Below are 18,915 nucleotides of genomic sequence, written 5' to 3'. Positions count from 1 at the left end.
GGATTCAAATCCTGGTGTCGACAATTTCACCTTCGATGCATTGTATCAATTCTTAAAATGTCAGAGCCAGGACCTAATATTGAGAAATATTTCGTTAAAATTCACCAAATTTCACAACCAAAATTCACCAAATTTAGTGAATTTATAGTGAAATTTAGTGAAACAATCATCAATATTATGCGCTGTGTCAAAATGTATGAAAATTGAATACAGATAGCCTTGTTGTCTGCATGCAAAATGAGTGAAAATGTTAGACGTAAAATGTCAAATATCTTTCACAACGCAGACGAGAAAATATTCATTTTCCCTCCTTTTGCGAAAGCCTTTGTTGTAAAGAACGTTGTGTTTACCTCGGGCATTTTCTCCGTTGACTTGTGACCCTCGCTACGCTCTGGCAACAAAACCGTCAAAATGCAAATTACAACTTACCATCCCTCGTTGAACAAATAACTATTTCATGTTTGATGTAAATCTGATGTAAACTCTCATTCTTTGAAAAATTTTCATGAATTTTTAAAGAGTAAACGGAGACAAAACTGAGTACTTTTTTCGTAAGTGGAAATCAGGGCTTAATCAAGACACAAATTTCCTACGGAGACATTATATACTTATATACTTCCAACCAAGTTTTTGCGTTCGAATTGAAACTTTTTCTAGTCAAAAGAGGATTCCTAAAAACGTATAATTGATGTAAACCCGACTTAAACCAAAAACTTTACCTTAATATTTCCAACTGTATGAAGACGCAGACAATCGTGTATCAACTAAACGTTTAGCTCTTTCAAAATTATATCATCACAATGTATCAACAGTTCTGCTAGTTCATGTCATTGCAAACTGACACAGAATACACAAAAAAAACCAACACAATGTGTTTTACATCAATGTTCTATTTCACACTTTACTGAACTATCAAAACGATTTGAAAATGCGTCACTCTTCGGATGTAATTAACTTGTTTATGTTAACTTACAACCTCTTTCACTATAAAAACGTAAACCACCGTTGCGTCACTATTATGTCGATAAAAAAAAGCATCGCCAGCATAGCTTTATTTCTGCATTTTTATGTGCTTCCAGGAGCCTACAAAACCGTATAGTGTGTATAGCCGAGTAATTAAAAAAAAAGCAAAAATTATACAAAACATGATTTCGTATTTTTCTAAATTAAAAATTAACATACAAAATAAATAGTACGCTCGGTTTATTATATCCATTTTTATTGGCGTCATCTGGATATTTTTACTTTTTATAGTTTCATGCAAACCTCATGTATATATACGAACAACGAAATGAGTTTCAGTTGACGGAAATTTATGTTACATTTAATTGAGAACCATCGTTCACATCAACCTCTGTTCAGCTCGTAGCGCGGATTCTGTTTTCGATTTTCTTTCTGTTTTCTTTCTTTGTTTCGATTTTTTTTTCGTTCTGTTTGTCAACGTACATAGCGTTTCTCTCGTAATTCGATTTGGGACAGGAGTTAAAAATTAATTTATTATTCGGACAACTGAACGTGTCATAAAATTTGCGTTTATGTTTTCTCCTTTTTTTTCTTTTTTGAACATAAATTTAAAATTTTATCTTCGCGTCAGTTTTTACATATTTTCTAGGCCGTTTTTACGATTGATTAGTCTAGATGTCGTTTTGTTTTATTATTTCGGTAATGTAGATCTTTGTGGGAACTGGGAATCTACACTGAGCGAAATATCTCACGTGCTATGGATGTACATATTATACATATAGAACGACTAAAATCGATGTAAGGAAGTTGCAGCATGTATTATATATGTCCGGTACGTATCTCACTCACTAAATATAAAATAAATTAAAAAGTTGAGATAATAATTTCAAAAAAGGAGATAACATCAGAGATTATCATGATTGTTTGTTAACCAAAAGAATTGGTACGTTTCTTGATCGTGGAAATGAGAAGTTATCATGATTCTTTATGGTTCGAGTGCAGATTCAGCTGCTTTAAGTGACTTTCCTGTGATCGCCTTAAAATTGAGTGAACACATTTTTCCGACCCCTCTGAAATAAGAAAGTGACAGCACTCGAAATACATGCACAAGTAGAAAATTTTGTAGGAAAATGTTAGTCGACTTTCATGTTTCTTTATGGTTAAATCTGCACTCGAACCATAAAGAATCATGAATATCTACTAACATTTTCTTACAAAATTTTCTACTTGTGCATGTATTTCGAGTGCTGTCCCTTTCTTATTTCAGGGGCGTCGGAAAAATGTGTTCACTCAATTGAAAGTTGTTTTGGTGAATAATCCGACGACTCACTCTGCACTCATAGGAAAGTCACTTAAAGCAGGTAAATCTGCACTCGAACCATAAAGTAACATGAAAGTCAACTAACATTTTCTTACAAAGTTGTGCATGTTTTTCGAGTGCTGTCATCGCTGTCACTTTCTTATTTCAGGGGGGTCGGAAAAATTACACAGACTAATTATTAGACGATGCGTGAGAAAAAAAAACTCCTAAGTTACCGACACTGTTCCGGCGCGCGGCTCACATTGCGGCCAATCCCTTCGCTCGTCGTGTTAAAACGCTTTTTATGTACAATAAAAATTGGTATTAATTTCGTAAAAAGATGAATTCTGTAGGGACGAACTAAACTCCTTTACGTTACATTTCGTAAAAGGATGAATTCCCTAGGAACCAACAAAACGCTTTTCGGTCGAGAAGAAAGTTAGAATTGAGTTGAGATCTTGGATGAAAAGCTGTTATAAAAACTGAGCCGAACTAAAAAAAAATTGTGTCAGCCTAAATATTCGTGATGGCACAAATATTTGTAATGCAACGAAAAACTGAACGAACTTCAAAAATTTTGTGATAGCACAAATAATTTGTGGCAGCACAAAAAATTGACAACACAAAAATTGGCTAAGATAGTGCGGGGTAACATACTATTAAAAGATTAGCGGGTATTAGCGACTTTGACCTATTGGTATGTGTTTATTACATCCCTCACGTATGAAACCCATGCGCTGAATATTTAACGTGCCGCTAGTATTTTTCAAATCTCATTTCGTTCAGTGTACAACCGCATTATACATGTGTGTTGTGTTCGTTTCTCTTCTTTTAAAAAAAAATCCTGCAATTCATCAGGACATTTACCAGTATACTAACCCATGTCAAATCGTTTAAAATATCTAAAGGTGAATGGCTGATTTTGAGGAAGGTTTACTCTTTAAATAAATAAAAAAATAAAAACAACAACAACGACGAACCATTTATGTAAGCACACCCTTTTTTTTCTCAAATATATAGACTTAGAATTGACCCGTCAATAAATTAACCGAAACAGTCAATTATTTTTTGTTCGGTCAAAATCCATCAAATATCCATCTATTATGCATCATACGTACAACAATATTATATAAACGACGATCAATCTATACATGGGGTACTCTAGACACACACACAAACACACGCATCCCATCGAGCATCCCATATTCGATCCCTGAACCAATTTCCCCAGCAATTTTCTTCGAAACCATTAATCTAATAAATCGCATTGCTGATCTTTTACCTATATATGCCATATTCACATACTATACACACAATTTCTAGATGCGACGACCAACTACCGCGTGTTTAGTTGTGCTGTGTACACTTGAGCCAAAAATATGTGTGGCATAGACTGAATAGCCATAATATTACAACCACAAAATTTACGTGCAAAGAATAATAAATTGTCGAGTTTTGAGGATCCTATTTTTAAACTATTGAAAATCTATTTATATTGCTTTTCGACGAACTCAGAGCACATGTTTCGTTTTATCCGTCGGTATTCTGTAAAAAAATATATTATTTTTTTTGGGTTCTCTAAACAGTTTTGATGGAAAGAATCGTTGCTGGAGTACATTTTACAACGATATGGAAGTATTTCAAATAAACAGAAAAGGATTCGATATTTGATTGTTAGCCTCTACCATCAATACTAATGAAGTTATCTGTGACTGTGCTTTTACTACTTATCTGCAGCTATTTCAAAAGAAAAATCTGTTACGTCAGGCGAAAATAAGTGACGACATCCTGTATGCCGGTACACAGTTCGTACTTGGATAGGGATTACGACATCAGGTCTCTTTTCTCAGTTCTATCTCAACTCTACAGATAGAGTACGAGTCACTATTTCAATGAAAGATGTCGCTGCAACAAAGCCAATGTCAACTCGACTGATTTTAGTCAAATGAAATGCCGTCGTTTTGCACATGTCCTGAGGACTATGGAACAGTATAATTAGTTTGGCTTGGCGATAAGAGTCTTAAAAAAGCATACACGATGGAACGATAGCAAATGCTTTTTCAAACCCTTAGAGAGAGCCAATTGAAAAGCTGATTACTGTTCCGGAGTCCTGAGGACATGTGCTATATGTTGGATTTTTTTTATTAAATCCGTCGAGTAAAAAAAATTAATTATTTTTCTGTTGACCTTAGCTTTGTTACAGTGACATCTTTCAGTAAAGAAATGATCGTACTCTATCTGTAGAGTTGGCATAGAATAGAGGAAAGAAGTGATGCCTTATTCCCTCTACAGGTTCCAAATTTTACTAAATAATACTTGCCCTTGCTACAAACATCCCATTCGTCAAAACGAAAATGTACTTTCTATATCACGGTATTCCCTACTAGGTATATTTCCATTCTAATGCATGAAGAAACCTTTTGGAAAAAAATTCAAATTAACTTATTCTAGTAGAATAATAATATTCTACACACATTCTTCGAGCTGACAAAAATAGTGCAGGAACCTCGTTCCAGAATTTCTATGTATGAAACAGAAAGCGATGCGAGAAGGTTTTCGTTTTTTATTGAAATGGAACCAAGATGCAAATTTTCTGTAAATTTCCCAACGTCTGGTAACGGGAAATTCCAAATTTTTTGCAGAGTGACAAGCACTGATTTTTGATTAATCTGATTGCGCTTATTATTCGTATCAAGAATACAAACAATTTTGACCATTTTTACAAGACTTTGTACTTGACGTTTAAAACGTCAATTTTGACAGTTGTAAAAAGCAGACTTTTTTGATCCAAACTATCTTATATAAAACGCTAAAAACAATTTTTCATTAAACTGCAAAATGCTTCAATTACCGCGTAATGCATGCACTTCATTGAAAAGCTCTATTTCGTTTCAATATAAACGGAAATTTTCCCCGACGTTACGACAGGATTTTTTATGTCGATTTTCAAGAAGACATTAATATTTCCATCAGCGATTCCTCGCTGCATCCAACTAACAAATTAACATTCCTCGCTGCCTCTATTATAAATTTGAAAACTGTTGACAAACTGTCCCATCCTACAGCTGACCGACTCTTTTAGGGGGAGGGTAGATTTGTTCAAGTAAGAAGCAGAAATATTAAATCTTTTCGTTTCTCTATTCAAGTGAGTGTATGAAATTACTCGTATAAGTTTTTCAAACTTAAGTTCTTCCTTTAATAAACTCCCCCGCTGTGCAATCAATTAATTAAACGTTTTTCCCTTGACGTGTTTGTTCATTACGAATTAATTAATTGGTACGATGTGAAAACAAAGATTCTATTCATTTTCATATTAGATCTTCGCACGTATATATCAACAATATAATCAGCAACCGAAAAAGAAGTATTAATTATATATCACTCCCTCAGACGCACGTCCAATGTGAGCGTAAAAAATTATTGTTTATCATAAATTCGATTGAAGCGGCTGAAATCGTTTAATAAATAGATTTATACTTTTGCTTCCGAAAAAGTTTATTGATTTCTTTTTCAATGTAAACTTTTACAAATTTGAGGTTTTCACATTTTTCTTTCCGTTTATTTGAAAAGTAAACATATTTTGTTTAGTTTACATGGCTGAAATGGTATAATTCCATTTGTTTTAATTATTATTCGTGATTAATTTCAAGGAAAAAAAAATGTTGGAAAATTGAAAAGAAAAATAGAATAAATTCTCTTCAGTTTATGTGACGGTTGGTTGATTGAATCAACATTGCTGAAAGAAGTCATTTATAAAAAATGCTGTTCATTGGAAGCATGAGCTGTAACATATGTCATCAATTTGAGGGAACAGACGTCGTGATCAACGTTAAAGACGAATCCACATAACGCTAAATTGTACCCTAAATTTACGTGAACTATTGCGTCTTGTGTGCAATGTCGTATGAACGCATTTTATAGCACTAGTGCGATAGAGGATTTGCGAGGGGTTTTATCGCACTAGTGCGATAGAAGCCATGAGTTACTGAAGTCACACTAAGATTATCTTCTGTATTTATGCGATTTTCTTCATTGCATAAAACGTTGTATTTATTGTTTCATAAATAACTATACTCAAAGCCAACACATTTTGACACAAAACGATGGTCCCACTTTTTCCAGAAATTACAAGGACACAAAGTTATCATGGAAAATATATTATTTTTGCGTACAAATTTGGGCTACAATTTAGCGTTATGTTGATTCGTCTTGAAGAATTCATTATAATGTGGGTTGCGAGCGAAGCGAGTGAAAATTTTAAATATAAAGTTAGGCCATGCACTGAAAACGTCATCAAAGTTTATTGACTTTCGGAACGTGACGTGTGGCAACTGTCGCAAATATCTAAGAAATTCAACCCAGAACTTTTGTCAAGGATATGATATTGCATAAAACGTTGTATTACTCTCGGTGAAAATTGCTTTATTAGAAGTGTTTTCTGATACGAGGCCAAATAAAGTACTTTGCAATCTATGTCATAATGGTTATTTATGCAACTCAGCATCATAATGTGCCAAAATTAGCTAACTTTGGAAGCCTCTGTTGCATAAATTGTTGAATAAATCTCAGTGCTAAGTAATTCATTAGGCCCACAATGGGTATTATGACAAATGGCCTCGTGCCATAATTACACATCTAGAGCCTGGATAGAGCCTGTACACTCGATGTCATAAATAACTATTATGCCATCGAGCGATAAACGATTTTATTGTAATTAGATCTCCAGTGACAAAACACATCGTGTATCTGAAATAGTTATTTAGATACATAGGGATAGAAAGTTACAGGGTGAAGGCGTAGAAGAGGACAATCACAAAAACAAGAAGTCCATTACAGCCCTAGACCTGTAAAATGTATAAATGAAAATCCATTACACCACTGTAAAATCATTAATAATCGAATTCAGACCTCCCATGGTTTAAAAATCCTTCCACTTTAGGATTTTAGTAAGTTTTTAGACTTCCTTTTATGTTTCCGTTACAAATAGCTCGATTTAGACGGCCACTTTTTGTGATAAATTCATCGCTGTACATATGTGACAGTAGTAACTCTCATTAAAACATACTTTCATTTTAGAAAGACGCGCAGGGGTTTAGGGGACCCATGTATCATAAGTGAAAGACATCTCACATCCGGAAACAGAACGAACCCATACCGAGACCTCTGCTTGCCATGATTCATGGCATCTTGTATAAAACTCACATTTTCCCCTTTATGCTGTGTAAACAGATGAAGCATTGAGAATCTGTTTCGATCAAATTTCGTTAAGCGTCAAAAGTGGCATTAGAACAATGAAAAATTTGATCGAAATAGATTCTCAATTGCTAAAAGGTATCTATTTCTTGTAACATCTTTTGATTTCCATTATGGAAAGTATTGCATTGTTGCAAAAGACAAATACTCTATTATTGTATTGTTCGTTTTAGTATTCAGCAAAATTAAACTCATGTAAGCATACTCTTAGACTAGGTATTTAGGCCAATTTTACAGGATCGGAAATGGATCTAACCAGAAAAATGTTTAGGCAAGGAACGTTATCAAAAAGCTCTAAGTTCAATTTTGGACATTTGCCAAATCAATTATTAGTAATTACCAAAAACAATTCCTTTATTGAGATCTGAGAAATGAGAATCGCCGACCGAAATTTTTCTTGTCCACTGATTGTATTGATCTTGATCCTGATTGATAGGAGTTTAATGAGATGTTCGAAGTCTAATTTTTGAACTTTTGGGAGTTTTGGGTAATTTTTGGAGGTGTGGGATGCCTGCGAATTGGATGCAACGTTTTTCTCAATAAAGAAGCCAAAGAAAGTTTTCTCGACGAAACTGAGTTGAGAAAACATTTTTATTTTGGTTTCGATTGCTATAAAGTTTAATCAAGCAGAATCTTTTCCTCCGACTATTGAATTGATTGAATTTTATACGCTCACGAATTTTTGTCTTAGTCTTGCACAATTTTTTATGATTTTATATTTGATGGTCATCTAAATTTCAATTTTTTTTTTCATACAAATTCAATTAACTATTAAATCAGTTGAAACCCGTTTTTTGCAATTTTCCGATGCTGCATGAGTCCCAGCAACGGAAAAAAACCTATACTCTAAAATCATCCAGCATCAGCTTGCAAAAGCAATATAAAGATTTCTTGCTGAGAAAATTGTTATTTAAATTAACGACGTCATACATTATGTTATGCTCAATGTTACGTACAAACGGCGTTACTGTAATACAGTGTATAAGTGTTATACTAGTCATATGTATCCGACCATATAGCTAAAATAATAATACTGGACGTGTTATAGGTATACTACATATAATATGCACAAGTCGGGCGAATGTGAGTGAAATTTAAATTTTCTAACGTATTTTTAGTTTTGTACTGTTGTTGATAAATCTGCAAGATTAAGTTAAAAGATTTAAGCAATTGTTTCATCCATGTATCCAAACGAATTTAGCATAATCATCCTAAGGATAGTAAGATAACCTAAGTGAGCACCGTCTCGTCGCCGTGTCGTCGTTATGCATAACAACCATACATATATGCATACAACATATGTATACAGTTCCAACTGGCTAAGAATAATATATTTATTACACAACTCTCTTCCAACTGTATATATATATAACTTTCAATGTTCAACCATATCTCATGACGTCCAGAAATAAAGCTGATCTAGATTTCTATGTCTGGTTAGTATAGGACAGTGATGGTGATGTATTAGAACGTTTGGGTACACATAATTCGTTTTAGCATTACATCAGATGGTGTTTCTTCGCGTGTTTATTATATTATATAGATAGACGAGGTACATATTAAAGAGTTACGTCATGGAGGGAAATAAAAGTATGAAAATTTGATGGAATTAAAATGTATATTTTCAAGATTGTATCCGTGCCGGTTAGAGTTGACAATATAGTTGAATGTTTGATGTAAGCTATTGTTATGCATGGAAGTTTAAGGTTTTTATTATCAGCTCATCTTTGAAACGAGTTTGATAAATTGTTGCTTCTAGACTCTATCTACGGAATAGCGTTACCCAGTGGTAACTATAAATCTCAACGGTAAAAGATATTCGCACTTACTTGCACTACACACACGTTGGTAACTCTATCTTTTGAATGAGATACGAAATGGTAAATCATAAATTATGGTTCGGCATAGAGTTGTGAGCCGTCAATAAATTTCAGCTGCGGCGAGATTATGCTTTGATAGGTCCCAGCTGCGGGGTATTTCAAACATCAATATGTCACCCGATCTTGTAGTTCTTAAAGGTCTTTTCACTTTAATCAGTTTTTCAAATACCCTTGCAAGAGAGGAAACTAGGACAATTTGTGAGGTACAAACGTACAGTGTACGTTTTCATGGTTGTCATTGAAAATTTGACACTTAAAAACAAATGATATGAAGTATGAGCAGTGATGTACTGTGGAAATTGATTTAAAAAAAGGCGCGAAACGGCAACTCAGTCACTAAAAATTTCAGTGTCATACTTGTCAAAATAAGGTGGTATTTTGACTGCGTCTAAAAGAAGTTTCTTTGCTAGAGAGAGTATTGGTTTTTCGTATGAATCATGTTTAATGTTTGAGTCTTGTCGCATGCCTACATTGCCTGCAAAAATGGTAATAACATTTCCGCGCATTTCATTCCCTTTTTAAATTCACTTTGTGGGGCACTGAAAAAGTGAATGCGGTCTGAATTCACTAAATACTGGGTCGCTAATAGCTGAAGATATAACTTATTCCTAATTATGGCTGTGACCTCCGACAGGAAACCGGTCTAGACATAATCTGTGATCGCATGAAGTATTCTGTCCTGCGATGCAGGAAGAGGTGATCATGCCATTCGATCCCTCGACGTACCCAAGCAAGGATCTGTTTTGATAGGTTCATGGAAGAAACATGAAGGTTTAATGGTTTTGTATGATGAACGGGAATAGAAGTGTCACCTGGAAACGAACCATACAAATCTGAAAGATCAAATTTTCCTTTTCAAAGGCGGAGATATACTTTATTAGTCTTTTTTCGTCTGGCGTTCGATGAGGAGAGCGTCGGCGCACGGCTCTAGTTTGGCGCATTTGACGATTAAAATTTTACTCTTTTGATTTTACGTTCAAATGCCAAAAAATCGACATTTGGCGAAAAAAGGGGCGAAAATATTTAAATTTTTTATAGATCTTTTGTGTAACAATACACGCGAGAATAAAACCTTTCTAGTGAAAATTTTTACGATTCAAATTTTTATTGCATGATTGAATAAGAATTTATGAATTTCGTATAAATCTGCCCGAAGCGTATACACATATCAGGATACACACAGTCCGTTCATGTATAAGACTTTCGCACGTAAGCGTATGGTATGCTTCAAATATCTAATATATAGGAATGAGAATATATTCATATATTTCATTCGATAAATCATATAAAAACGATTGTCGACAAACTGTGTGAAGGTTTATGACACATACCGAACCGTCTTATTGATTTATACAGTTGTCTCCCAGTGATTGGTTATTTTTCATTCATGTATCCTGCTGTGTGAATATCCGGAATAACGTAAGAACGTCGGAAATTTGATTTTCACCAGGCGATTTATCTAATTTCTCATTGTCAGAGCAAATTTTCCACATTTTTCTGATTGTTTTAATTTAATACATTCGTTCCGGTGTCGTTCATGAACGACATCGTCCTTTTAAGCTATATTTTCCGGATATGGTCGTCACAAATAAGTGGGTCTTACACTCGAGGAATTTTGAAAACCGCCACATTTTATGTTTCTGTGTTTTACTTGAGTTTTTGCTTTCTGCATATAAAAATGCATGCAAAACTCACAAAAAATCAATAAACCGAAAACCTGGGAATGTTGGAATTTCACGGATTCCAATGCGGACTTCTAATAAAACTAAGATGTCCACACTTTGAACGTTTATTAGAGAGTGACTTGTTCTATGAACAAAGCATCGTATTTATACCTAATTCTAAGTCTACTACGTTGATATCCATTTCATTAGGCTACTATTCTAGTGTGTCTCCTCGAGTGTTCGACTTGAACGAGTTATATTAATTGTATAACTCCAACAGGGAATGTGTCGGTTTTCAAAATTCCGTGCGTGTACCGTTTCACAGTGCTCGGCATTTGAAATTTTCACATTGGCAACTAATAACGGAGGCTCGTGCCTATATCTTGATGTTTTTTATTAGTTAAAGATCTCCCACAGTCCTAATGCTTTAACTTTCAAAAAATGTCTAACATCATCTAGAACACATTCGAGACGCATTTACACCTTGTAATATTTGTTATACAGGTGGAGAAATATAAGAAGTCACAATTACAATATCCAATTCTCTTCATTCATTCCACACACATTACAAATATTACCATATCTACGGATGTGAAGCATCAATTGGATTGTAATTGTCGAAAGTGTGTTCACTTTCTCCAAAAGGATACAAAAAAACCCAAAACTTGACTTATCGGCTTATAACGGAGTGTAAGACCGTCAAATCCGATTCTGTTTGGGCTTTAACTTGAGAAGGTTGGCACGTTAAGGGGGTTCAATCATTAAGTAAGCACGCTCATAAAAATTGTTTATACATTTCTGCGTGCGAATGGTAAAAACGGATCTAACATTCGTCAATTTGGCGTGTGCACTTTGTGAATATCACCAGAAGACGACATTCAATTAACACTTCCTTCCCAACGAGTGTTGCGTGAAGTATTCGGTTGTTCGTTCGGTGGAATGTTATTTGTCAGGCAGATTTCCAATTTTAAACTATAATTTCCCTTTGACAAATTCTGAGAAGAACATTAGTACAATAAGACTTATGAATTGAATTCTACCAAGAAATTTGTGAAGGTAAAGACATAGTATTTCTAAGAATATTGTATTCTAATGATAGAAACTGAATGTTTGATCCTCTTACGAAGCTCCTGACTCCGACCATTAAAATGTAGAATTGAAAACTACGTGTACCACGGCAGGTATATTTCTATTTTCATTTTTCGAGTCACCGGGCCACTTCCAGATACAATACAGTACAACAAAAAAAAACCATAGCACTATATTTCTCTGCAAACAGTAAATTGTATTCGAATTCCACAGAGACTACTAATGACTTGTCAGACTTGTTGGATTTGGATGCATTATATAGTAAACGAACAACCAACCGACGACACATTTCCCATGAGTATTTTATGAAATTTTTTATTTTTATTTTATAGAAATTTACCTTAAATCATTTTTTATTAAATAGACTTGTGAAGACCCACTTCAGCGAAATGTGTCGAGTAAAAAAAAATGTGTCGACGTGAAAATCGTTTTCACATTAAGTGAACGACAAAAAAACAACACAAAAACGATATTAAATTGTGCGAAGACGGTAAATTATAAAAATAAAATTCGACATGTGGTTATACTCCGGGATGAGAGAGAGTGTATACGAAATGTCTGAATTTCGAATCAATAAAATAAACTTAAGAGTGCTTTTACTCACCTCCAAGGAATCGTAAAATAGATATACTTTGATGAAAAACGAAACATTTTTATGACAAATGACCTAGTCGAATGATTCTACCTACACGTTAAAAATGATTTTTTTTTATTTTCAATTCACATTTGATATTTCAACATCAATCCTCTTTAACCATTATGTCAACAACTTCGACAACTGAAAATTTGAATTTTTTTCTTGAAATATATACTCAAAGTCATACAAAGCAGGAAAACTTTGAAAGTATTTTCAAGTCAAAGAGATTTTTTTTTAATAAAAACTTTGGGAGGTAAAATCGTGAAGACTTTGACTTTTACACATATGCTAAAATGTTGTATGCCTAATTGTTTGAAATGACAATGTTGACATAATTTTCTGATATATCCTTGCTGTTTCTTTTCTTCCACAAAAAAAGTTTATTAAAACCGAAAAATACCTAATAGAGTTTCTCAAACAAATTTAATATAAAACTGGATGTGATGGCAAAGTTTTAAATAATTGAAAACCCAGGTATAAACCGTCAAATACATTTTGCAAATTTAGCACAGAGTATTTTTAATATTTAATCATACAATGTGGCTGCGCTGTTTCGTCGTTTCATCGGCATGTTCACAGAAAATTGTTTAATTGTTTTATGAGTTCAACTATGAACAAAAGTATGAACGTATGAACAAAGGATCACCAGATCTGTGTTTAGGGAATACTAGTCGGCCACCTCAACGCCATGGTACTGTCATCGGAGTTGTAATATGGCATGAGTTTCCTATATTCTGAACTCTTCTCTTTCCACATTTCATCGACACTTTGCTATTTCAAGCAAGATGTCGTTGCAACAACAGAAAAATCAAACAATACTCGCACTTTTCTACCAGGAGAGGGATTACGGCGTCAGTTCTCTTTTCTCTATTCAATCCAACCTCTACTGATAGAGAACGATTCACTCTTTCACTGAAAGATGTTGCTGCGACAAAACCATTGTCAACAGAAAAATAATTAATTTTTTACTAGACGGATTTCAGTCAAATAAAATGCCATCGTATAGCACATTATCTCAGGACTCCGGAACAGTAATCAGTTTATCAATCGACCCTACATCGGCTTGACGATAAGGATTTGAAAAAACGTTTTCTGTCATTGGATCACATCTTTTTTTAAGACTCTTATTGCCAAGTCGATATAGCACTGATTTAAAAAATAATTGCCGTTCCAGTGTCCCGAGGTCATGTGCTACACGGTGGCATTTTATTTGACTGAAATCCGTCGAGTAAAAAATTAATTATTTTTCTGTTGACAATGGTTTTGTTGCAGCGACATCTGTCGGTGAAAGAGTGAATCGTTCTCTATCAGTAGAGTTTGAATTGAATAGAGAAAAGAGAACTGACGCCGTAATCTCTCTCCAGACTGAAAAGCTTTTTATTATGTAATAATGACATAACACATTAACACATTCAAAATAATTACGGCTTGTCAACTTTCGGCAACCTGGACTCTACTTAAATAGATCATTGTCAATATCGTTTGAGCTGTCAAATAAGTTGTCAATTTTCCACACAAATTTTCATACATTTCAAGGGGCGGCTCTATGAACGAAACATCTTTTGAGGTTAGCTTTGTGAAATTGACAACTCATTTGACACTTTTTGAGAGAAGAAACCGCTATTTGACACTGATCTATAGTCGTGGAATGCCTCCAAATAAATTTCTAAAAATCTAGAATTTAGTTTTGGATTTTTAGAAATTTATTTGGAGGCATTCCTCGACTATTTAAGTAAAGTCCAGGATGCCGAAAGTTGGCAGGTCGCAATTAATTTCAATGTGTTAACTTAAATCATAAAAATGTAACTGTTAATGTTTCGTATTATGTTTTGACATCACCCTTTTCTAATAAAAAACTTTGTAAAAGGAAGCGTCACACTCTACTAAATACACTTTATAATGGAAGAATCACTCTCTACCACAATTTGTAAAAGGACAAACACTTTGCAAAAGGAAGCATTTATTAAATAAATATTATTTCTTCTGGAAATTCTTTGTAAAAAGAGTTTATCTCTCTTCTAAAAACACTTTGTAAAAGGGAGCAAAACTCTCTTTTGCAAACACTTTGTATGTAAAAGGATGCATGACTGCTCTTCCCCAAAGTGCTTGTAGCTTGTTTTATGCTTCCGTTTATAAAACTTTGGTAAAAGAGGACGATGGCTCTCTTTACAATATGCTAAAACATCATGCGAAACTTTAACGGTGATGCAGACTCAGCTCTTTTGGTGTTCAGAACTTTATTTGCAATGATCTTAGACTAAATAGGCATAGACTGGCAATACGTAAACTGAAGCTAAAGTAAACCGATATGTATGCATAACATACACAGATTATACCAACACATTCAAACGACGAAGGGAGGTAAAACAAAATTTGAAAAATAATGAATCAACGTGGGAGCCGATTTTCGAGTACCATAAATTAGACAATTCGTATTTACTTTTGCTTCAGCGCTCGAACAAATATTTTTTATGAAGGACCGTCTATTACTATTTAGTCTAAAGAAATGGTAGTATAATCAATTTGATGAGTTATAAAAGGCTGTTTGTTTATTTATTTGGATAGGAAAAACATTTTCGTTGCAAACCGTTGCATTTACCTACAATAGCAAAATTGTTATTCGCTGAGAATTTTCAGGAAAATACAGAGCTTTTCAAAAAACAATAATATTGTTGTCTGCGCGTACACAGAAAATTGATTTTTTTATCAGTCCCGGATTGTGGACAGTTTCAATCCACATTTATTTGAAATTTTTGATTTTTCTTCATAAATGGCTTCTTTGGGCTATTAGAAACATCTTTCGTTCGAGGAGTATGGTGGCTCAGTTGGTGTTTTGTTAAAATTATGGGTTTTCTATCTATTTCCCTAGATTTTCACGTGAATTAAATCTCATCATACATGGGATCTGTGGATTGAAAATGATTTGTGGAGACAAAACAAACATTTTTTTTGGGGGAGACACCAATGACGCAAAAACAGGTAGCGTCACTGACTTTCCGTTCTCTAAAAAAAATCGGGTTTAGAGCCGGGCGGGCACAAAGATTTCCTCCGTCCGCTCACTTCTAGTCTGGCTTTGTATTTTCACTTTGTACAGCGATTTCATTATTTTTTCCTCTTTTGCTACTTACCAGTCTAAGAATACACATAAGTGGCGACCATCGAATTTTCTTCTGATTTTCATGTTGTCAGAAATTTCCCACTAGTTATTCCCTCTCGTTTCTCAAAACATTTTACGTTTGCTTAAACACGAGTGCTCTTCAAGTGAGAAGCAGCCACTTCGGTCCTGGTTTTTATGTCGACGACAGAAATTACAAATAAAATAAAACTCTGTCAAACACTGTATGCATGTACTACATTCTTCATAATATATTTCCTTGATACCTCGGGTGCTTTATGTGCACAATAAAGTTCTACATGGCAAATATTCATGTAATATGACAACGATGCAAATCGCTTAAAGTAAATGTACAAATAACTTTAATAATAAACTTCCTCTTCCTTTAAAATACCAAGCTGTCTAGCTACATTTTTAACATTTGCAATAACTTCCTCTTGCACCAAATTGAAACTCATAGCCAACAAGGCAATGCCGAATAGTAAATACAACGAACAAAATGCAATCGACACATCGGGACTGAGATTAGCCGTTCCCTGAGCAGGAACAAAGTCACCAAAACCTGTACAAATGTGACAACACGAGAACGTCGCCGGATAAATATTCATAAAAAAAGGGATCGCCATTTCTCACTCACCAATCGTTGTCAGTGTGATGAAACAAAAATATGCTGAATCCAAAATGCTCCATTTCTCCCAACTGTTAAATAAAAACGCTCCTGCTATGATGTACCCAACGACCAGGAATACGCACAACCAAATCGGTACGGGACGAACTCTGGATGGTAGGTCAGACGAAAAATCCCAATCGTCACCATACATGGAATCATCGTCGCATTGTTGCAGACGAGCTTGTCGATTTACCGCGAAACCCATGGGTGACATAATTCGCGGTGATGGCGGTGGAGCTAGATGTGTGGAATCGTTTTATTTTTAAATCATGTTGTGAAGAACTTAACAACGTCATGCATAAATTAACATAAAAATTCAATAAAATTTAAATTGCTCATGAAATCGTGTCCGCACAGCAAGAGTGACGCAAGTCTACCAACTAAAAAAATCGATAGAACCAAGGAACATTTGTACAGAAATTTGTGAATTATTCCATTGGCCCCAATGAAACCTCTGGATATTTCGAATGTATTCATCCGTACAAGTACAATGAGTTAAGTTCAGTTAAGATTTGGCTGAGATGTTGCATCATCAATATATCAAGATTTCACGGTTTTAAGGATCAAATTCTTCCCATCTCGACTTCCCATTTGCTTTGGAGCTTTGGAGCTTTGGTAGGTCAGGAAAAGTTGTAGAGTTTTTTTTTTGGCGTAGAACAAAGTTTAGGAAGAAAGTTGATCTCCATATCTTCAGCCAGAGGGCTACAGGGCGAAATAGCGTCGGATACGCCAAAAAATATTTGGAATCTCAGAGATTTTTTGTAGAAACTGTATTCCTGAGGTCAAACAAGGAAAAATGCCACAAAAAGATTTTTTCCGGCTGTACTCCTCACCACTGCTAGGACGAGAACTATAGAACTTGAAGAGATTTTTAGATTCTTTCGGGTTTCCTTCTGGACGTTTAGGATCATCGAGGTAGTGGTTGATTGGTTCCTAAAATTCCATCGTCCTTTATCTTCCTAGGGCGGAAACTCAGAAGAACTTTCAGTTTGTTGGGTCAACTTTTTGACTTTCGGGATTTTCGAGATGGTAGTATGTTGGTTCCTAAACTTCCATGGTAAGGTATGGCGTCGTAAAGAAATGTAGGAAGGACTGGATAAGGTGTTGGCTAACAAAAGGTGTTTAATTTGTTTCTCATTTCGTAATGAGAATATCGTTATTTAATCAAAAACAAAAAATCCAAAAGAGCTGATATCAGTAAAAAAAACCGTGAAAGGTTGAAGGTGACGCAAGTTCTTTTGGTTATACTTACAAAATAACTGATAAAAAGTCAAAGATAAAACCCGAATTTTCTGCCATTTATGACACAATTCACCGTTTAAGGGTTTTTTGACTGATACGGTTATACTCTTTCGGTTATGATTTGATATTCTTCTTGCAAATTATGGATTTCTCGGATTCTATTACATAATCCAATCATAGTTGGCAAAATACAACTTTTTAATTGATCTGAGACATAACATGCACACTTCGTCCAGCTAGAGTTTAAATTGCGCCTCATAACAAATAGAGTTGCAAAGTTATATTTCGAGTTAAGTTCATCGAACAATATATTTGTACAACATTGCCATTATGTGTACAATTACACACGTTTCATATTTTAACAGCAAAAATTGGTTAAATCAATGATGTTCGTATACATAAATTCCTGTAATTAAATACAGCACACACCAATGGAAATGTATCAGGTGCGTAACGCAAGCCGATATTGAAATTGATTACAGCGAAAACAGTGAAACTCTACTCTTTCGCTTTTTCATTAATGAAATGCTCCATATTATAGGCCACTACACAATAATACATTTCAATTACCTCTCTCACGTCGTTTATTCTTCCTAACTGGTTGCATTTCGTATTCATCTTCCGGCAGGTACAAATGATGTTGTTGTTGGGGTGACAACATATTCGGTCTTGTTGGTTCGAATCGATTCTCAATAACACCAAAATTATGGTGGTGCTGTTGGCGAGGCATAGACTGACTTCGTAGATTCGGTCTCTTGCCACTCTCTACGTTATCCAATTCATCGATGGCATATTTGTTACATAATACCGGCGTTTTACATGGAAGCTCATCAAAATCAAAATCGGTTGGTTGATCACGACGCGCTCGGGGATCTAATGATTGGGCTCTAATTGCTGTGAAATAATTGATTGGATTTTGAACGTTGTGTGGAGCACAGTTTGGGTATGTGTAACACCTCCGCGTTCACAAATCATTCAAAGAAGCACATTCATTCGGTTATTTAGATTATGTTGCGGTGTAAATATTTTCAGTCAAACGGAATTTCGTTGAGTTAATAAATTTAAAGAAAAAAGAAAAAGAAAACTTGAAACTATGAAAATA

The 18,915-nt window shown here is 34.6% G+C and overlaps 2 protein-coding genes across 5 annotated transcripts in view; one reads left to right on the top strand and one right to left on the bottom strand.

The window, feature by feature from the left end:
* LOC119069936 (glycine-rich cell wall structural protein 1.8) overlaps nt 1-18,915 on the top strand; it is a 53,826-nt gene that overhangs the window by 12,568 nt on the left and 22,343 nt on the right. The window lies entirely within an intron of this gene.
* Nucleotides 16,112-18,915, bottom strand: part of LOC119069810 — a 34,124-nt gene continuing 31,320 nt past the window's right edge. For all 4 annotated transcript variants that reach the window (XM_037173981.1, XM_037173972.1, XM_037173986.1 and 1 more), the window contains exons 10-12: nt 18,384-18,707; nt 16,539-16,808; nt 16,112-16,463 (exon numbers count right to left, since the gene is read on the bottom strand). In XM_037173981.1, coding sequence (XP_037029876.1) covers nt 16,264-16,463; nt 16,539-16,808; nt 18,384-18,707 — 794 coding nt within the window. In that variant the 3' untranslated portion in view covers nt 16,112-16,263. The remainder of the gene's footprint in view (nt 16,464-16,538; nt 16,809-18,383; nt 18,708-18,915) is intronic.

Source organism: Bradysia coprophila, chromosome II, assembly GCF_014529535.1.
Source record: "Bradysia coprophila strain Holo2 chromosome II, BU_Bcop_v1, whole genome shotgun sequence".
In the NCBI taxonomy this organism is placed as follows: Eukaryota; Metazoa; Arthropoda; class Insecta; order Diptera; family Sciaridae; genus Bradysia; species Bradysia coprophila.
The sequence above is the reverse complement of the archived record's forward strand: the minus strand, read 5'-3'. Positions and strand labels throughout refer to the sequence as shown.